Below are 21,002 nucleotides of genomic sequence, written 5' to 3'. Positions count from 1 at the left end.
TGGAATCGAGGATGCAGGAGAGAGATACAAACTTCTGGGTGGTGTCCTGGAGGTTAGGCAGGGCCAGTGTGAGAGGAGGGCTAATCTTTACCCACAGGCACAGGACGGAGGACTTGGAGGAGGTTCGTGGCTTTGGTGGGGGAACAGATCTGAAGCAGGGTGCGGGTATCATGTACTCTTCGGGGCAGACGGTGACTCAGTTCAAGCACTTGGGGTGGTAGACACAGCTTTGGGCCTCGCCTCCTGACCTCAGGCCTCTGGAAAATCTGGACAATGCTGGTTGGCAGACACAGAGGCTCTCAGTAAGTCGTGATCTGTTTTGTCACTGTGGCAGGGACAGTGGTGCTCATCAAACACTCCATCTGCCCCCCACAGCTCGTAACCCCTCTACCCCCGGCAGGTAGGCAGTGACGGGTGACTATTTCTGGTTAATGGGCTACGAGAGGGTGTGATGTGTCACTTCTAAGTTGGAGCATCGAGAGGTTGGGCCCACCCCTGCAGCTGTGACCCAAGGAGCAGTCCGGGTCCTTGAAGGACCACATGCAGCAGAGACCCCACCCTACCTCTTACCCCCTTGCCTGCGTCCCAAGCTAGAAGTACACGATGAGCTGAGGATAGAGTTTGTTACATCACGGCACCGCCATTTCAGGGCTAAAATGTTACCACAGCATAACCTGGTCTATTACTAACCCAAATACCACGTTACCAACCATGGCATATGACAGAGTTTGGGATTGATTTTGGATTAAAGGCCCAAGGATCTCGTGAGAGAACCCTGTGAGGCTGTAAACATCCTCGATGCTCTTGTGACTGACTGGGCACGTGCCCGGGGGCAGCTGCTTCTCCAGGTGGGCACATCATGAACCCAGGACTCACCTTTCCTCACTTGGTAGGGAGCTGACAGGTGTCCTCCCCATGGGCAGTTCTCTTATCCATCATCTAAACCCTGTAGTTCTTGGTTCTTGGTGAATGAAATTCACACCAAAGCTCACAAGCCAAACGGGTGGCAGAAAGAAGAGAGGGATGAGTCGAAACACCGGGGCCCCTTCCTCTCTTCAAGCAGACAGCTGGTAGGCTGGCCTCTTTCACAGCCTCCTGCTGGGCCTTTGCATCTGTGGGCCGTGGCTGCCTGGGAAACAGGACCTGCTGTTTCATCTGAGTGTTCTAAAATTGCAGAGTTTAGAGAAAAGCCTGGCCCTGACAGAGTTCCATGAGTTGACGGTAGGAACTCAGGCCCTCCCCATAGCTTTGCAAAGCCAAGGCCGCTCTGCATGGAGCCCACCTCCTTCCCACCTGCCACCCCGTGGTCCCCTGTGGAATTACACCCTCCTGCTCGCGTTGGAATGGAAGGATCTGGTTACCGTTCTGCATTCTTATCTGATCTTCACAGGGTATTAGCCCTAGAAGGCGCCCTAGAGATAATCCAAGCCAATCTTCTCCATTTACAGCTCAGGTAACAGACCTAGCAGAGGGGCCCAGGGCTAATGAGCAGCGGGCCAGGCCTGGGCCTGCAGCCTTGAGAAGTTCTCTGTTTATTCTTCCAGCATTTCCTCACTCAGTCAACCACTGAATCAATATTTGCTTTGCCTGTGACACGCAGGGCCCCTGCTGGCTACCGCTCGGAAGATGAGAGACCCCGTAGCTGCCCTTAAGGAGCTTCCTGAGAAGGAAGATGGGCGTGAACAAGGCCACTGCATGAAACGATTGCTCTGTGGGCGGTAAAAAGGCAGGCCAGGAGAAGCTGCAGCCCGTCTGCCCGAGGCGGGGAAGGCTTCCTTAAGGGGCAGAGTCGGGGCAAACCTCCGGGGTTACCCCTGCAGGAAAGCTGGGGCGGGCAGGGGTACGGCGTGCAGTGGGGCACAGGGCAAACGGAGGTGGTGGGTCCTGGCCGCCTCGTGGAGCTTGGTGTCAGCGGGGCGTCAAGTCAGGAAGCGAGGGGCCTTGACGTCTGCAAAGGTGTTAGGGCTGAACACCGCTGAAGAACAATTGGGCGGTGACGCGGGCAGGTTTAGTCACTCAGTTCATCTCTCCATTCATTCGTTCGTTCGTTCGGTGAGAAAGACAAATTGGGAGCCGGCGAAGCAGGCGGCAGGGAAGCCAGTCGGAATGCTACAGCAGCAGCCCAGGCGACAGACGGGCAGGGTCTGTGCCAGGACGCAGGGCAGGGCGCGCAGGGTGAGGGCCGGAGGGGGCGTGGGTGACGTCTGCACGGTTTGCAGAAATAGAGAGGATTCTTGAGTTTTGTGTGGGGAAAGGGAGGGACAGGTGTGCATTCACCAATGTCGGGACGACAGGAGGGAGAGGGCTGGGGGCGGGGGCAGCGGATGGCGGAGACGATGGGTCCAGGTGCTTGGGCACAGTTAGGAGGTGCTGGCCAGGAGGCATGTGTGCGGCTCGAAGAAGCGTGAGGCTGTGAACACTTTGGAGAGTGGGTGATGAGCTAGACCAGGTCCATGGATGTGACTGCCCAGGGAGAGTGCCGAGTGAGATGAGAGCGGCCCCGGAAGGAGCTGTCCCGGGCTGGGTTCTGCAGAGAGCAAATTCAGAGAGCTTAGTCTGAATGTGGATGAGAGAGGACGCTGGGAATCCACACCCATGGAAGGAGGGAGAGGATGGGACTGGCAAAGGGAGCAGGAAGGTGCAGACCCCAAAGGCTCAGCTGACCCTGGGAACTGGGACCCTTTGCTGCAGACGTGGCACCTGGACAAACGTCTCCTTGAGCAACAGAATAGAAAGTATAAGGGCCTCAAGGTAACTGCACGCATACGCAGCTGGGGCAAATTATGGACAACGAGATACAAAGAGACCACAAACCGGCCGCCGCTTCTGAGGTGCTGGGAGCAAGGGCAGGGTCCTGCGCGTGCCCCCCGCACACGGCATCAGCAAGGGGGTGCCGCTAAGACACGCCTCCGGCCAGACCCGCTGGTCCAGCTCCACCCTTTAGCCCGCTTCGGGGGCCGCTCGCCTCCTCGCCCACTTGGGGGCGAGCAAGGACACCTGTTTCTTGTTTCCTTAACTTGCGCCGTAGCGAGAGTCCAATAAAGCCTTGCCTGAATTTCCCGTCTGGCCTCTTATCAATGTCTATTGATTAAGAGATTAAAGGGTCCAAGGACCCAGCTTGGCCACAGCCCCATGGGGGGCTCCGGAGCTAAAATGGCTGCAGAGCCCCCGGGAAAGACCTTTGGGTGAGGAGGCTCTCGGCAGCTGAGGTAATCAAGAGGGGGTGACACTTGAAGGTCCCAGACCCCAGGGCCCAGTGACAGTTCTTTCCTGGAAGGGGGATCTGCCCTTAGGCCAGAGGTGCTTTTTGGTCCACTTACAGCCACAGCTGGGCAGGGGATACCAAATGACTCGGAAGTAGGTCGCCCAGGAGCAGGACACTTTCCTCCCTCCCCCAGGGGTGACAGTAGCCCTAACCTCCTCCTGACATCAGGGTGCACCTCCCTGCTGGGATGCTGCCTCCGCTTCGAGACTTGCGGGGCTCTGGACACAAGGAGCCCAAAGTGCTACTGATAGCCACACGTAGCAACGGCTTAGCGGACGTCTGCCATGTCCCCTGGGGGCTCTGATCCTGCGGTGAGTGAGGGTTTGGGGAGCACCGGCCCCTAGATGGATTTTTGGGAGGATGGTGAGTGCGGTTGTTCCCGCTGCCACCCCTGGCGTCCTTGGCCCACGAGTTCGTCCTCTTGGGGACATGGCACCATGGGAAGCACTTCGGTTCGGTTGTGTGTCGGGGGGGCCTGGGGGATGGCTCCCCATCCACACCGTCTCTGAGCGTCTCTTCCTTCGGTGGGCGGCAGCTTGTGGGTGGTAGAGGGTGATGTGACCAGCGGCTCCCGTGGGTCTGGGCCCACCCTCCCACCTCTTCCACTGTCTCAGTGAGGTTACGTGGAATGCCACGCAGAGGACACGCTCTGTGAGCACTTGGATGGTGGCAGTCTCTGAGGCCCTGCGGACAGGAGGGCAAACCTGTACCTGGAATGTGGCCCCCATGAGAACAAACCGCTGGCACCTCTGGGTGGAGGGAGCCCGTCACCGCCACCCTACTCCCACCCCTGGGGAGCAGCGCGAGAGAGGAGCTGGGGCCTGGGCCTCCCGGCCAGCTGCAGGATCGACCTTGGGAGGTGCGATTGTGCTGCTGGCTCTTGCAGAACCTCCATCTCTGCTACCGTGGCTTTTTTGTTCTTGGCCCTTCGTGCCAGCCCTGGGTGGTGGCAGACGGGGCCAACCAACACCAAGGGATGGAGTCCTCTTGTCACTTAGTTGACAAACTTGTCGCCTGTGGTGGACGTTGTCTGCCGGGTGACAGCGCGTGCTACGGTGATCTCCGCACTTCGTGGACAGTCCGCCCACATGCCTCCTCCCCAGACTTCCTCGCCCTCCATCTTCCAGTCTTTCTTCCTACAGGTCCTTGACCAGCCCAGCCAGGCCCCTGGCCATCGCCCATGAGTCTGTATATACTCTAACCTTGGGCCACTGCTCTGTCGACACACAGATGACCAGGTGCACTGCCGGAGTGAATCTGTAATGCAACTGCATCCATCTGTGGCTTGCACTGACCCATCCAACAGCCAAGCTCAGGCTTTTACCCCGTTCTTCAGCTATTTTTATGGGATCCTGCCTACAGCCATAAGTGTGAGCTGAGGACGACAGGGCATTGGTGACACAGAGGTGACAATGATGTAATGCATCATGGAATGTCTATGGACAGTGTAGAGCTCTTCACGCTACATTTTGTCAGCGGGTGGAGAGCTAACACAGCCTTGGGCTATGAGTACCGTTCATATAAACGAATATTGTCATCCATCCACGTCGATGCAAACTGTTTCTGCTCCTCTTTTCTGATCAGAAGAGAAAAGAACGCGTTTCCCCAGTCCTGGTCCACCTACCATGCACCTGAAGACTTATTATTCTGCTCTGGCAAAGACACCACAGCTGCCGAGGCAGCTGCAGTAGGGACCGCTTCTTGGTCGAGTTCATGGTGGTCTATCGCCGTCTCCCAGCCTCAGCTGGTGAAGTAGAGAGGGATGAGGACCACCGCCACTGCATCCTTTGGATCCACGATGCTCCACCCTCCTCTGGATGCAGTACTGCCTGGCTGAGGAGGGGCAGTATCCCAGGCTCCCCCCGGCGTCCTCCACTACGGTAGCTCCTACCCCAGGCCAAGGACCCAGTACGGGGGTGTGCCAACTTCTGAGCGCGTCCACCCCAATTACATGTTCAGGGACCAGGTGAATGTGGACCCTAGGCCAGCAGTCTGTTTATTGTCTGGTCCCTGTAGGCCCCGCACACGCAGCAGGGCAGTGATGACACTTCTGGTCCCCATATCTCAGTGCCGGCTCTGACCCCTGAAACGCCTGGGTCTTCCTCTTTCCCGAGTGTACCATTACCTGAGTAAATGGGCACTGGTCCCTTTGGGGGAGGGCTGGGGCTCACAGTGTGTTGCCGGGGACCTGGTCACGTCTTTAGTTATCTGGTTCCCGGAGACTGAGCAAAGGGACCACCTGAGATCAGGGTGACTGATGATCGTCCATTCCCCATGTCTCGTGACGGTGTAGGGTGACTACGAGCCCTGTATCACCCCCACCTTACACCCTGAGCTGACTCCGTGGGCACTGTGGAGCGAAAAGGGCCCATCACAGCTGTCCTGCGTTGGGCTGAAAAGGCCTGGCCTTTACACGGCTGCCCCTGCCAGTCACTGGGGGTGGGCCGCCCTGGGGAGGTCGTGCAGACGCGGCAGGAGGCCCCAGTGGAAGGCTCTCTGCTAATGGCGTTGCCGGCAGCTGGGACAACCAGTCCTTTCTCGAAGGGGTCTGGGTGGCACATCCCAGAGTCTTTGGAGAAGCCAGCGTGGTTGATGGAGTGGGTTCCTGAGGACGTGAAGGAGGAGAGGGTCAGAGCCCAGGGGAAGAGATCAGCCTGGGACAAGGGGAGGGGCATCTCCTGCTTAATGAGGGGGAGAAGGAGGTAAGAGTGGGGTCACATGAAGGTAAGGGTTCGAGAGGAGGGACAAGGATTTGGGGAAATCGAGCCCGATGACCTCTGTTTTCTTTGTAAACTCAGAAGCTGGGGCATCGGCTGAATGTGGGCTTGGGTAGGGTTAGGACTTGAGGAGAAAAGTCCTCAAGGTAAATGAGAGGATGCAGTCTGGGGACCACAGGACAGTGTGTCGAGGGGCAGCTGATGATGGGGGGCCTGGAGGTTGTGAGCCCTGCCTGCTGGGTCACGTGGCTTCCGCAGCGGTCATCTGAGCCCGCCGGAGGAGCAGAGAGGAGCGTGCTCCCACTTGTGCTGGGCAGGTGTCGGGGAGAACAGGGGGCAACAGGGTGTTAGCTTGTTGCCTTAGTTTCCCCAGACAGCTCTTCAAGGCTCTTTAGAGAGAAACTCTCTGTTTTAAAAATGGTGTTTGTCTTCTAAGGGAACAAAGCATTAGAGGGTATTAGAGTTGATGTGTGGGTGACATCGCCTGCTCCGTCAGTCCAGTTCATCGACTTATTCTTTTATGGATCATGCTTTTGGTGTTTTATTGTGAGATCTTCGTCTGTTTAAAGGTCACAAAGGTTTTCTCCTACGTTTTCTTCTGGAAGTTTTACAGTTTTAGGTTTCATGTTTAGGTCTCTGAAGCATTTTGAGTTCACGCTTGCGTATGGTGTGAAGTGTGAACTGAGGTTCATTAATAATTAAGGAAATGCAAATTAAAATGCAAATTAAAATCATGTTGAAGTAGTCCTTAGAATGGCTAAAATGAACTCCTACTCTGCTGAGGGGAACATACAAGGGCACAGTCACTGTGGAAACAGCTTGTCAGGTTCTTGAAAAGATACACATGGTACAACCATTCTACTCCTAGGTCTTTAACTACAAGAAATGAAAGCATATGTTCATAGAGACTTGTGCAGACATGTTCATGGCAGCTTGACTGCACTATCCCCAGACTGAAGACAGCCCAAATGGGCATCAGTGTGTGAGGGATAAACAAGCAGTGGTGCGTCCACCCGGCAGAACGCTGGCCACCAATGCAAAGGAACAAATGACACATGCAACAACCTGGATGAATCTCAAAATAACTGTGATGAGTGAAAAGGCAGGCCCAAAATTATACCTACTGTACAGTCTATTTACATAAAGCTCTAGAAAATGCAAACTAGTGACCAAGTACAGCACAGTGTTTGGGGGAGGCAGGAGGGGTTACAAGGGGCTTGAGGAAGCCTCTGGGGGTGATGGACATGTACATTCTCTTCGTTGTGGGGATGGTTTCGTGAGTTACACACGTGTCACAAGCTCAATTCGTATACTTTAAATAGTGCAGTTATTGTAGGTTAATTATACCTTAATAAAACTTAGAAACTATTGACCTGAAAATTAAGTACCTAATTGAATCATTGATAATTAGCAAAGGGAACAAACTTTTAACAATACTTACTCTCTTAAATGTCAATTTAGTCAACTTAGATCTATTAGAGATTTAAAAAGCATAGCTCTGATAGTTCTGACATAAAACCCAACAGTCAGTTGTAAGAGAATCTGACAAAAATGGGCGCTGTGTGCGTTTACCACAAACACTGTCTCTCAACGCACTGCAGCCTTCCTATGTCGACTCCGAGTGTCCCGGAGTGACTACAAGTCAAGGTCCCCAGCAGGGGTGACAGCGGCCCCCTTTCACCTGCTTCCCACGCCTCTGAGAGGCGCCCGTTCTTACTTCCACTTTGCAGATGGGGAGACTGAGGCTCAGGGGTTGAACGGTTTAGCCAAGGCCCACGCTTGTACAGGGCATCAGCTCAGGGGTCTGGGTCCAAATGCGTGCCAACCCACCCCCCTAACTCAGTCCATGCAATTTTCCTTTCTAGGGCTTTCCCCAGTATCGCTGCCATCCTCACGGCTAGCTCGAGCACGCGGAGGAGGTGGCTTTGAGTGCTTGCGGCACCGACTGAACAGCGCTGCCCTCTGCTGGGCTGCGCGTCTCCACCCGGTAAGACGCTCCCACAAGTCTACACTGCTGTCCGCAAGGACGCCGGCCCGCCCCCGCCCCGCCCACTCTCGGGACCCGCCCCTCCGGCGTCCCACCTGGGCCTCGCCCTACCCCGGAAAGCCCCGCCCACACCGGGATCCGCCCCCCGCCCGCTCTCGAGCCCCCGCCCCAGGCCCCGCCCCACCTCGGGATAGAAAACGAAGGCGCGCTCGACCTCTCGGCGCTCGCCTGCTCGGGTCTGGCGGCGGCGCGGCTGGAGCGGGTCGGGCGCGTGCGGCGGGGCCTCCGGGCGGCATGGAGGGGCCGGGGGCTGCTGCGCGGGGGGACGTCTCCCTGCACAACTTCAGCGCGAGGCTGTGGGAGCAGCTCGTCCACTTCCACGTCATGCGGCTGACGGACTCGCTTTTCCTGTGGGTGGGGGCCACGCCGCACCTGCGCAACCTCTCCGTGGCCATGTGTACCCGCTACGTGAGTGCGGCCGGAGGGCTGTGGGTGGGTGGAGGGGCCGGGGGGGAGGTAGCGGCGCGGGGTCCGGGAGGGGGCGGAGGGGGCTGGGCATGCGGGGGAGGGATGGGGTCTCGGAGGCCGGGCCGGTGGGGGCCGGACGGTGACTGAGGGCCTCAGGCGCCCGCCCCGTGCCCACCAAGTGCCCGCCGGGGAGACCGCGGATTCGGCGGCCCCCCAGGGCTGTCCCGGGTCGGGGAGGGGAGCTTGGGGCTCCCCGGGACCGGGGTCGAAGAGGGTTGCGCTGCCCACCCGGGGAGAGCTGCGTCCCGCCGCTCGGCTGGTCGTCCTCCATTTCTGGTTGGAGTGTCAGGGCTCCCTCGTGGGACGTCTGCTGTCCGCTCACACTCGCCCTGGGGGGTGGCATCTGTCCCTGTTTTTCTTGCCGGCTCCCTGTTGACCACATTTATTTACATTTCCGGCCCAGATTTCTTTCCCTCCCCTCCCCTCCCCTCCCCTCCCCTCCCCCGTCTCGCTGGCGAGTGTAACAGGCAGCTGTCCCTCGGCATTCCAGGCTCCGGCCCTGCTCCTCCAGCAGCCAGCCCCTTTCTGTTACAGCAGCTCCGTGCCAACCTTGGGGTCATCTTTGGATCCCCTCTCCCACGCTCCACGCGCCCAGTGTCAGTGAAGCAGCAGGCACTGCTGTCAGCAGAACCTGCAGAATCCAGCCTCTTCTCACCTGCTGCCTGGGCCAAGCTGCATCTCTCGTGGCGGCTGAGGCCCCCTTGGCCACGTTATAGGTTTCTCAGAGCTGCTGTTGCAAAGTGCCACAGGCTGGGTGGCTGAAAACAACGGGCTGATTCCCTCCCAGATCTGGAGGCCAGAGTCTGCATCAAGGTGTCAGCAGGGCTGGTTCCTCCCGGAGGCTGTGGGGGAGAAGTCCCCCCCCCCAACCCCGTCTTCTCTGGGGGAGAAGTCGTCCCGTCTCTGGGCTTCCGGTGCTCCTGGCAGCCTCGTCACCCCCAGTCCTGCTGCCAGTGCACAGGCCTTCTCTGTGTGCCTGTCTCTTCCCTTCTGAAGACACCAGTCCTACTAGATGGAGGGTCCTTCTCACCTTAATTTACATCTCAATTACATCTGCAAAGGCCCTATTTCCAAATAAAGTCACCTGCACAGGTGCCAGGGGTTAGGACCTGGACGTACCTTTTGGAGGTCGTGGCTTAGCCCTCGGCGCTGCCTTACGGCCAGTCCCCCCTGGGCTGCCGTCAGTATCGTCATCCCTCTGCTCAGACCTTCCGAGAGTCCAGAGCCCGCACTGACCTGCAGGCCCCGTCAGCTGCTGGGGCGCCCCTGTCCCCCTGTCTGTGCCCCACTCGCCCCTCTGGGCTGCTCCAGCCTTTCACCGGGCAGGCCTGCCTGCTGCCAGGAGAGGCTGCACAGCTAGGGCGACACGGGCCCACTGCAGGGGGAGGCCGGCCTGGGACAGGAAGGGGGGCCATGGGACGCTGGGTGCTCAGGTGATCCAGGAGCGTTGGGCCTTGCAGCTGGGGCAGGACTGCTCTTTGTTTTCCTTGCAGGACCCCATCCCTGTGTCCACTGCCCTCCTTGGGGACATGTCCGACACGACGTCCACCGGCCTCGCCCAGCGCTTAGGTAGGTCCTGTAGCTTAGCTGCCCGAGTGCCTGGGTGGGACCTCGTTGTTCAGCGGAGCCGGGAGGCGAGTCGCTGGAGGAGGAAGACTCTGTCTGGGAGGCGGACCCCCGGTCTCTGTGGGAAGGAAGGCCTTGTACACTGGGCTTCTCAGGAGCTGACCTGGTACCAGCACTGCTCGGGGCTTGTGCTGCCCACGGGCTCCCGTGTCGCCCTGGCTGCCGTCCGGGCCGACCAGTGACAGGTGATCTCCTCCTCCTCGTGGGAGGAGAGGGCGAGTGATGCCCATGGTGCCTAGTGGGTGGCGGCTCCAGGTAGCCTCCAGGGGTTCGGTGGGGCCCCGCGGAGCAGGAGGGACCGCCCTTCGCCGCAGGTGATGTCGCTTAGAGCTCAGAAGGGTGACGGCCTGGCCTAGGGCGGCCCGAAAGGGTGTCAGGCAGGGCCCTGAGGTTGAGGGCTCCAGCCCCCCTGCACCCAAAACACGTGTCCTGCAGGATGCCCAGGTGGTTCAGGTAAAGGTGCCCCCAGCTGGTACCCATGACTGCCGGGTGGTCCCAGGCGCCGGGGACCTTGACCGGCAGGGCCGCCTTGCCTCCCGTCTGGCCTTGTTGTTCACAGTGTCCTGGCCACGTGCGGAGCCCTGGGTCCCGGCTGGGGGGTGGCAATGAGGCCGGGCCCCGATTCGAGGAGCTTATTTTGCAGTTGTGTCGATGGTCCTGTCAGCCTCATCTCCGGGGAGTGGGGACGTGTGTGTCAGTCGCTCCGGGACGCACGCATGCGGACAGCACGGCCACGCGCTGGTGGAGGCACTGCCAGTGTGTCGAGGGCCAGGGCTGGCACAGGTGGCCCACAGGTCGCACGAGACGGGGCAGAGACCTGGCGGCTGCGTCTCGGGGACGTCCACCACACTTGTCCTTTAGCCTGAAGCGAGAGCAGCCTGGCTAGTAAGTTATTTTGGTAACTTTTTATGAGGAAGCAATTTAAAATTTACAGGAAAGCCACAGGAGAGATATAAAGGATTCCTGCCTAGCCTTCGCCCGGACTCCCAGGCGCTATCATTCCTGCTCTGCGTTTGAGCTGCTGGTTTTTTGTGACCCACGGAGAGCAGGTGGAAGACCTGATGCCCCTTTGCTTCACTGCGTATTTGCCAGCGTTTTGGGGTGACGCAACCCCAGCAGGCAGGCCCTGTGTGCCGGGCCTGGTGGAGGAGGGAGGGAGGCTGCTGGTTTGTGGAGCTGGGACCGGTGGGTCCCCCCAGTGTGGACTGAGTCCAGGAGAGGAGGGCGGCGGGAGCTCGTTTGATGAGCCACGAATCACCTGGTTATTCCAGTGAAGGGAGATGGGCTCCCGGTGTCCTTGAGATGAGGCCTGGAAGCAGCTTGTGTGCGAAAACTAGGGTTCTTTTTCTTTTTTGGGGCATTTTGTGCAAACGTTGGCACTCTTTTTAACATTCTCTCACGTGGCTTACGTCGATTTATAATCTGCATAATTTGAAACAACACAGACCAAAAAATACATTCTTTCTAACTTAACCAAAGTCAGACGTTAATGGAGGCTCCCACCCTCCCGTATCGGCAAGCCCGGCAGCCCTCGGCCACCGCCCAGCAGGGACGGGCACACGTGGTGAGATGCCAGCACTCCAGGGGGACAGGCGACGCGTGTGCTGAGGCCACAGAGGCCCGTTCCGCAGGGAGGTCACCAGCAGTTGAAAATGCGTTATTAACCGTCGTTAGTTGTCTGGAGGGGGCCGAGAAGAGACAGGTGCCCCGAGACAGTGTCTTGTGTGGAAGAGGTGAACGGCCTGGGGGCGCCGGGGGCTTTGGTGTGGATGGGGACCCCCTGCCCTGTGTGGCTCTGGGGCGCAGGGTGGGGCTGCCGGGTGGACTGTGCAGGCGGGATGGTTCTTGGCTCGTGGAGGGACTGGAATCAGTGGCCCCCGGGGCCGGGGACTTTCCTGCCGCCTAATGCAGGCAGGCTGAGCAGCTGTGGCTCGACTGCCCCAGCTCTCCCCCGTCCCTACCTCTTTGCCTTTGCCGATGGGACTGACGTAGCCCCTGACTTCGGTGGGGGGAGGAGGGGCTTGCACCCGTCCCCTGTGGGATGGGGCCCAGGGAGGAGCTATTTCACTGGAAGGGGAAGAGGGGACCGGTACCGCCTGGCTCGTCCTCGGGACCTGTTCTGCCTTCAGGTTATGGGTGTGTAACTGCGCGTGCTTTTGGCGGTTGGAGCAGCTCACGTCAGCCATGAACGGTGCCGCAGAAAGGAGCTAAAACACGTCTCTCGCGTCGCGTTGAGCAGTCGTGCGTGTGTGTGTGTGTGTAGGAACGCCGGCTCCCCTCTGTGGGCAGGGGAGTTGCTGGAGGGGGCGGTTCTGAAGTATAGATAGATTTTTTGGGCCGTGCCCTGCTGCTCGCGGGATCTTAGTTCCCCGACTGGGGATTGAACCCAGGCCCTCGGCGGTGGAGGCGTGGAGTCCTAACCACTGGACCGCCAGGGAAGTCCCAGGACCTTAGTGTTTTAAATACTGGCACATTATCTGTGCTTTCTAGAAAGCAGCACAACCCCCAGCCCCGTGTGCAGAGCGGTGGGACTCAGACGGTAGAGTCTGAGAGCAGACTCGGTGGGTCTGGGCGGGCCGAGGGTCTGCATCTCCCACGAGGTCCCGGCGCTGTGGCCACGGGGACCGGGCTTTCAGAACCGCTGTTCGGTGCCTGTAGTCTGGTCTGCAGCAACTGCCCGTGACACCACAGGTGTCAGCTTGTTTCTCTCCCTAGAGGCCCGCCTTCCCCTTCCAGGCCTTTCCCCGCTTCTCTCCCTGGAGGCCCGCCTTCCCCTTCCAGGCCTTTCCCCACTTCGTTTCTCTCCCTGGAGGCCCGCCTTCCCCTTCCAGGCCTTTCTCCGCTTCTCTCCCTGGAAGCCCGCCTTCCCCTTCCAGGCCTTTCCCCGCAGTGGGTTGCACGCGTCCGTGTGCTTTCTCTCGTTTCAGCCAGGAAGACCAGCAAACAGGTGTTTGTCAGCTATAACCTTCCAAACACTGACAGCAGCTTCACGTTGCTGGTAGAAAACAGGATCAAGGAGGAAATGGAGGCCTTTCCCGAGAAGTTCTAGCCGAGGCGGCAGCAAGGACGCAGATGCGCGTGCCCGGACAGACGTCTGAATAAACGCGTGGGGTCTCGCCAGCCGTCAGCAGGGTCACGCGTGACGTTTGTTTTTAAAGGGTTGGTCTTCCCGCCGTCACTGGAGTTGGGCCGCAGGGCTGCACCTGCAGGAGGAGGCAGGAGAAGGGCAGGGAAGGTTCCTTGCGGTCCTGGGGGGAGGGGTTCGGGGCTGTTGTGGGACGGAGGGGAGATCAGTCACGACTCCGTCAGGACCATCTTGTCACGACCGGGGCCTGAGGCCCGAGGCCTGTGAGGTCCTTCTGTCGTGTGTCCTCACGTCCCGCCACTTCCCGAGTCTCACTTCTCTGGGTGCTGTTTCCTCACCTGTGAAGTGGGACAGTCTCACCTGGCTGGGTTATTGCTGGAAATGCTTTGCAAACCCCGGTGCCGTGGCCCCTAGGACGGGGGTCACGGTTTTACCCTTTTTGTTGAATGGATCCGAGTGTGTCAGCCCCTCCCTGGGCTTCCTGCTGCCCTGTCTGTCCTTCCGTCCCCTCTTTCCTCCAAGTCGCAGGCCCCTGCTGTGTCCTCTTAATCCTTGGCCTTTTCCTGCCGCTTCAGGTGGAGTCCAGCCTTTCTGGTACGTGCACTCCTTTCCAGAAGCCGGTGTTGCTCAGGTCAGTGGCTCTTAACTTGTCTTCTGGCCGAATTGCTGGCAGAGCTTTTACAGGTTCCCTTCCCCAGACTCAGGCGGCCGGAGGCCCAGTTTGTGGGGTTGGAAAGCCCCCCACGTGCTTCTCAGCACAGCCAAGGCCGAGAACTACAGGCGGAGGACTCTCTGATCTTTGGGGTCCACGTGGACCCCTTTTGTCAGGAGAGGCGGATGGTTTCGGGCCCTGTGACACGGTTCACGCGATGGGTAGCAAGCCCTGTGTCGAGCCAGTGCGGGCAGCCAGGGCGGTGACACTTTGGCCAGGATGGAAAGGCCCTTCCGGGGACCAGGTCTGGGGCTCAGGACGCTGACCTGCAAGGCCCTGGCCGGTTGTGGTTTGGAAGCACAGCGGGCACCTCTCTAGGAAAAGCAGGTAACGCAAATCAGGGCTATGGAGAGGAGAGTTTGGTATAAATACTTTATTGAAGAAATATTGCTTTCTTGTTAAAAAATACTACATTAAAGAGAGCTCTGGGTTCTCAGTCTCTCCTGACTGAATCACAGTGTGAGAATCGTTTCCTCTCTAGGAACCTTCAGGCCACGGATTAGATTAGCAGGACATCCACACCCAAGAGAAAAGAACTCTGAAATCTGCTGTTGCCCCCCATTTCTCGGGGTCTACGAACGGCAGTTTGATGTTTCCTCTGCCTCTGCCCGCCTTTACGATGGGGAATCTGCAGGCAGAGAAGCCCCCCGCGGTCCCCCGGGGGCAGAGCCGAGGCTGGGCTTACACAGGCGCTAAAGTAGGGACACAGCGAGACCTGAATCAACAGAGTTTATTACTCGTAGCCAGTGGTCACGAAATGCCCTTCACTGGATACCATCAGATGAGGTAGGGAAGACATTCCAGAGGAAGTTTGTTAATGGGGCAACGTTTTTATTTCTGTACATTTACATACAAATCTCCCCCCAGGGTACAACAGCTGTGACGTCATGCAGACAGGAACGTGGAAGGACAGGCCAGGACTGGGTGCAGGTTTGTGCTGGGAGCAGGCACCTCCAGGCGTCCCATCTGTACGCAGGCCACATGGTTCTACACAGAAACCTCTGGCCCGGGGCTGCTGGGCCACCAGGGCACCCCCAGCGGCACACAGGCCGCACCACGTCACCACCACCCTGTGGCCCAGGGGCTTGTCCTTTCGCGGCGCCTCAGCCGCCCTCGTGTGGCGCCAGGAAGTGGTATTTGCGGGCATTACTTCCTCTGGGTGGTTTCTTTCTCCTGCTGTTCTGTGGCCGGACCAGCTTGCCAGCCCCCGTGCCCCTAGTCGCAAGTGGTCATATAGTCTTTCAGAAAACATTTAAAACTTTTACTGTGTGTTTTGGGTGCTAACAGGCAGAGTATCGGGTGAGTTGTTACTGGTTTCCAGGCAGGAACAGAAGGCAGGAGGATCACGTTTGTGCCTGACTCGTTGGAAGGGGGTCCCGGCTCCCGGGGGGCTGGGACTGAGGGTGCGGCGTGATGCCAGAGGAGGAGCTGGACCTTCCTGGGCAGCGGGCTGGGTGAGCCGGGCGGCGGACGTGCAGTGGCAGGCGCCTGAGAAGCGTCTCTCCACTAAGCACGGAGGGACCTGGGCCATGGGGTCCACGCGTGAGCATGGGGGTCTCACGGAGCAAGGCAGGACTGGCCCCGGCTGGGCTTGGTGCTGCCTCGCCCGCGTGGTGTGGGGTCTCACGGGCCTCGGCCCACAGGAAGCTTTTCTGCTTTGGCCACGCTCACAGCTGTTCCTCAGGGGACCAACCTGACCCAGGGCCGCAGGAGGGGGCACAGAGGAGCCAGGAACCTCCTCCTCGCTCACACCTGCCGTGCCATCCCCTCCCTCACACCTCTGGGCTTTGGTCCCGGGAGCCCCGCCCTCACAGCCAGCTTCTCTTCTAGTCTACGGGCGGGTCCTGACCGCTGCGGTCACAGTGCTGGGCTCCGTGGGACCAGCGTCTACTGTTGTCACTTAAGACGGACCTCGGACTTTGGAACAGGGGTCTGGGGGTGCTGTGCCCGCCTTCCTGGAGGTGCCGGCTGCCCCTTTCGGCTTGAGCACGATCCCTAAAGGTCTACACGGCCAGTGGGAGGGCACACACGGCCTGGGGTCTGGCGAGCGGCCTGGCTGCAAGGTGTCCTGGAGCTGGGGTGATGGGTGCAGACACACCTGGCAGGTGTGGCCCAGGGACCCCACCAGCCCTGCGCTGCACGTCCCACCCTGGACCGGGGACCCTGTGGCCGGCGTGCTGAGAGAGGCTAAGGCGCTTCCCAGGTTTGGCACTCGAGCTGTACAGGTGTGAAGAAAGGCCTTGTAGATTAAGGTGAATGCGGACGGACGCTGAAACACAGAACAGATGTGACTCAAGACACGAGGCAGGGCCATGAGGGGCTGGGCTGGTGGCCCTGGGACCAGGCGGTGTAGCTGCTGGCACCACAGAGGCCTGCGAGTCTGCTCACCTCCTCATGGCGTTCTCACGGAGCCAGCGGCTCCTCCCCGTGGCCGCTAGCTTGTAGGGGCACCATGGGGGGATGGCAAGACAGACTGGAGGGGACAGGAGGCGAGTGGGGACGCACTCCACCTCTCTCCTGGGCCTCGGAGTCTGGGCAGCCATGGGCTGGGAGTCCCCTCGCTGCTTCCCACAGACCCAGGGCCATGCCTTCCCTGGAAGAAGAGCCCATGGCAGAGGCACCGTGGGGAGGTGGACCCTTCCAGGAAGAGCCCAGGCTGTTCCGGGACTGCCACAAGGCAGTGCCTGCCTGGCCAGCAAGGGCTGTTTCTCAGCATCTCCTGCGTTTCCTCTGAAACGGCTCCAGACAGGTGCAGAGAGCCTGACCTGGAAAGGCAGGGGGACGAAGTGAGGAACACAGCGAAAACCCTTAGAGTCGGGTGGGGCTCGAGCTTTGGTGAGTTATTGCTTCTCTCAGTTGGTCTTGATGTTCTCCGAGGCTGCCGTCAGCGGAGCTCCCCAGTGAGGGGCCTGCTGCAGGCCCAGCTCCGTGCTGACGGAAGCAGAGGGCTCTGGGGTCTCCGCCGGCGGCCAGCGGAGCCAAGGCCTCCAAGCTGGTGATTTCTGTGCCGTGTGTGCCCGGGATGTGGCTGACGGGCCGTGTTTGCAAGAGCACCGCTCCCTCCTGGTGGGCTGCCTTAGTTGCCTATTTAGTTATTTTCCTGTCGGGTTTTAGTTCAGGAAGTAGCCGTGTGTTCATGTCGTGCTGGCAGAAAAGCTGACTGCAAGAGGGGACTTTCCTGCTGGAGCTGAACTGGGAGGAGGGGTGATAACAATAACTTGTCTCCGATGTGATGCGTCTGCCGCTCAGGAGCTGAGCTGGGCAGACCTGCCTCGGAAGACTGTGGCGATACCGCCACTGATCAGGATCTGGTGAATGGTTAAGCTTTTCCCCCAAAGAGCTTCCAGCATCAAGTATAAAAGGATGATCTCGCGGGAAAGACTAAGCTGGTTTTAATGATACTGTGAGCTGCTTTCCCCCAGCACGTGGAGCAGAAGCTCTTACAGAGAAAACCTTACACAGACTCTAGCGAAACCGTAACCATTTACATTTCAGTCTGAATAAAGCACAGCTGTGGGAGTGCTCCAGTGACTGGTTGGTCTCTGCGCACGGCCTCGGGGACAGCTGGCTCGGAGGGCGCAGCCGACCTCCCGGGGAGCCCGGGCTGCGCGGTCCTTACAGCGTGTCCTCGGCTACCGCGTCCCTCTTCCTGAGGAGGTGGCTGCATTCGAGATCCGTGAAGGGAAGGGAATAAAGTGCTCCTTTTAAAAATGACCAAAATAAATACAAACGTTTCATGGCAGAAAGGAAAGTCTTTGAAGGGTCGTTTGCAAAGTCCTCTTCCTCACACGTGGGCTCCTCGGGGGTCCCCACGCGGCCTCAGCAGCGTGGGCCCGCCCGTGGCCACGGCCAGCCCGGTCCGCCCCCAGGGCCCTGCTACACGGGCCGCCCGCCGTTGGCCGTGGCGCGGTCCGGCAGCCCGTCGCCCGCGGCGGCCGCGTCGTGCAGGCCCGAGTAGTCCTTGAGCTCGGCGTTGGTCAGCAGCAGGGGCTGCTCCCCGCGCCTGGGCGGCAGCAGGGGCTGGCGCGTGTAGTGCTCGCCGTCGGGGATGCTCTCGGGCAGGCTCTGGTCCCGGCTCTCGGGCAGCAGCAGGAGGCAGATGATACAGAGGAGTGTGCAGCAGGCGAAGATGACGTGGTGCAGGAAGTAGCCCTTCTGGTTGTGCAGCTCGATGATGGGCGCCGTCAGCATGCCGAAGCCCGCGCTGGCCAGCACCAGCCCCAGGCCGCCGCACCTGCGGGGAACGCACGGGTAGGCGGCGGGTCGGGCCCACAGGCACGGGGCCCCGGCGCACGGCCAGCTCCCCCCAACCCCCTTCACCTCCTGCATCTGCTGCCCCCACTATTCAGTGAACATTTTCCTCGCCAGCCCAAAACTTCTTACTTCGTTCATGTGAAAGGTGACTGTAATACCGTAAGGGGACAACCGGCCTCACTTGCCGTGAATAACATAACATTTTGTTTCTCAACGCTGTATCAATTTACGCTGTTTTTCCGAGGCTTGCTCTTCATTTAGAAGCGGGGAGGGTGGCTGGGGGTTAAAGAAGGCATTAAGGACACGTTGAGGTGGAGCGGAAAGACCCCCCCAGATCGCCTCTTCCCGTGGGCACGCTGGACTCACAGTTGCACGCGGAGCAGCCATTGACAAAAAGGACCAGAGCCTGCCAGAAAAGATCTACGACTGAAGACACAGGAGGAGCCACAACGAGACAGGTAGGAGGAGCAGACGTGTGAGATGATCTAGGCTCGTGACCCCCACCGGGTGGGCGACCCACACGCTGGAGAGCAAGCACGTCGCAGTGGTTCTCCCACAGGAGACAGTTCTGAGCGGCACGTCGGGCTCCGTAGCCCGCGGGTCCTATACCAGGAAAATGGGCCCCCAGGACGTGTAGCTTTGAAGGCCGGGGATGGGGGGCTTTCAGGGGTCCCAGAGGACTGGGGGAAACAGAGACTCCAGTGTTACAGGGAGTACACAAAATCCCACGTGCACTGGGACCAAGGGCAGAGCAGTAACTTGAAAGATAGGAGCCTGGGCCAGACGTACCTGCTGGACTTGGAGAGTCTCTCGGACAGGCAAGGGGGCAACTGCAGCTCACCCTGGGGACGTAGATGCTGGTGGCAGACATATTTGGGAGCTTTCTACCACGGTGACGCTGGTGCCGGCGACCACCGTCTTGGCTCACGAGCTCCGAGACCCGGTCCCACCCAACCGCTTGTAGGTGCCAGTGCTGGGACAACCAGCAGGGTGGGAACACAGCCCCACCCCTCGGCGGACAGGCTGCTTAGAGACTTCCTGAGCACACAGCCGGCCACCTCTGGACGTGGCCCTGCCCACCAGAGGGCCAAGATTCCGCTCCACCCACCAGCTGACAGGTGCCGGCCTCTGCTGCTAGGAAGCCTGCACGAGCCTCTAGACCAGTCTCGCCCACCACGGGGCAGAAACCAGAAGCAAGAAACCCACGATCCTGCAGCTTGCAGACCTCGGCCGCTCCCAGCTGGCCAGTGCAGCTTCTGGACACCTCGGACCCCATACCCAACTGTGCTAGGAACTGGCCCCAGCCACCAGTGATCTTACACCAGCTCTCTGGCACTCACCCCAGGACCTGGCTTCACCCACCAGTAGGGGGTCACCAGCTCCAGAGTCACCTGGACCCTGATGTCACCCATCAGTGACCCGGCACTAGCCCCAGGGTCCCTGGGGATTCTGCAGTCAGCTGCCTCCTGACCAGGCCCCACCAACCAGTGGCCTCCACACAAGGCAGAGCTTGGCAGTCAACCAGACCGGGTGCCAACTAAGCCCACCAAGCCCACCAGACCACCCACATAGCCCTCCAAAACAGAAGGAACCGTTACGCAGCCCTCACAGGGGGCACCCCTAGAGCATACAGCTCCGGTGATGAGGGGGGGTGTGCTGCTGGGATGCATAATGTCTCCTACAGAGGAGGCCACTTCTGAGGTCGAGAAACATAACCTACCATGTACATAATATACAAACAGCAACTCAGACAAGACGAGGTGGCTCAGAAACATGCTGCAGACGAAGGAACAAAATAAACCCCCAGGAGAACAACTAAGTGAAGTGGAGACAGGCCGTCTACCCAAGAAAGAGTCCAGAATAATGAAGAACTCGGGAGGAGAACGGATGCACAGAGCAAGGAGGTAAAAAGCTTTTAACAAAGAGTCAGAAAATATAAAGAACAACCATACAGAGATGAAGACTACAGTAACTGAAATGAAGGTGTCAGCAGCAGACTAAGTGATACAGAGGAACGGATCAGTGAGCTGAAGACAGAGCAGTGGGAGTCACTGCTGCTGAACAGAAGAAAGAATGAAGAGAAGCGAGGCCAGGGTAAGAGACTCTGGGACAACACCAAGCACACTTAATGCTTGCATTACACGGGTCCCAGAAGGGAGAGCAAGGGGCACAGAACACATTTGAAGACGTAACCACTGAAGACTTATTTAACCTGGGAAAGGAAACAGACATCAAGGTCCAGGAGGCACAGAGGTCCCAAACAGGATCAACCCAAAGAGGACCACTCCAAGACTCACTGCAATTGAAATACCAGAAAATAAAAATAGAATATTAAAGGCAGCAAGAGAAAAGCAACAAATAACATACAAGGGAACTCCCGTAAGGCTATCAGCTGCTTTTTAGTGGAAACTGCAGGCCAGAAGGGAATGGCATGATCTGTTTTAATGATCAAGGGACAAAACCTACAACCAAGAATACTCTACTCAGCAAGGCTCTCGTTCCGGTTTGATGGAGATCAAAGCTTTACAGACAAGCAAAACCTAAGAGTTCAGCACCACCAAACCAGCTTTACAGCAAACGTTAAAGGGACTTCTCTAAAAGAAAAATAAATAGCTACGACTAGAAACAAGAAAACTATGAAATGAAAAAACTAAGTGGTAAGGGCAAACATACAGTAAAGGTAGGAAGTCATCCACAAACAAAGCTAGTTGGGGGGGCGGTTAAAAGACAGAAATGGTAAAATCGTCTATATCCACAATAAGCAGTTAAGGGACGGACAGAACAGTTAGATGGAAAATACGATGTCAAAACAATCATCGTGAGGGGAG

General features: G+C 58.6%; 2 protein-coding genes across 2 annotated transcripts in view; one reads left to right on the top strand and one right to left on the bottom strand.

Annotated features, from left to right (window-relative positions):
• The first annotated feature begins 8,194 nt into the window (after positions 1-8,194).
• PSMG4 (proteasome assembly chaperone 4) lies at positions 8,195-13,250 on the top strand. The gene is made up of 3 exons (XM_032647504.1): positions 8,195-8,437; positions 9,991-10,066; positions 13,051-13,250. Exons 1-3 carry the CDS (start codon positions 8,264-8,266, stop codon positions 13,170-13,172), a joined length of 372 nt encoding a protein of 123 aa, XP_032503395.1. The 5' UTR covers positions 8,195-8,263; the 3' UTR covers positions 13,173-13,250.
• A 4,039-nt stretch (positions 13,251-17,289) lies between these two features.
• SLC22A23 (solute carrier family 22 member 23) overlaps positions 17,290-21,002 on the bottom strand; it is a 141,456-nt gene continuing 137,743 nt past the window's right edge. The window contains 1 exon segment of the mRNA XM_032647501.1: positions 17,290-18,154. Within this exon segment, the coding sequence (XP_032503392.1) occupies positions 17,797-18,154 (358 nt within the window). The 3' untranslated portion in view covers positions 17,290-17,796.

The sequence above is a fragment of the Phocoena sinus genome, chromosome 11 (genome assembly GCF_008692025.1).
Source record: "Phocoena sinus isolate mPhoSin1 chromosome 11, mPhoSin1.pri, whole genome shotgun sequence".
Lineage (NCBI taxonomy): Eukaryota > Metazoa > Chordata > Mammalia > Artiodactyla > Phocoenidae > Phocoena > Phocoena sinus.
The sequence above is the reverse complement of the archived record's forward strand: the minus strand, read 5'-3'. Positions and strand labels throughout refer to the sequence as shown.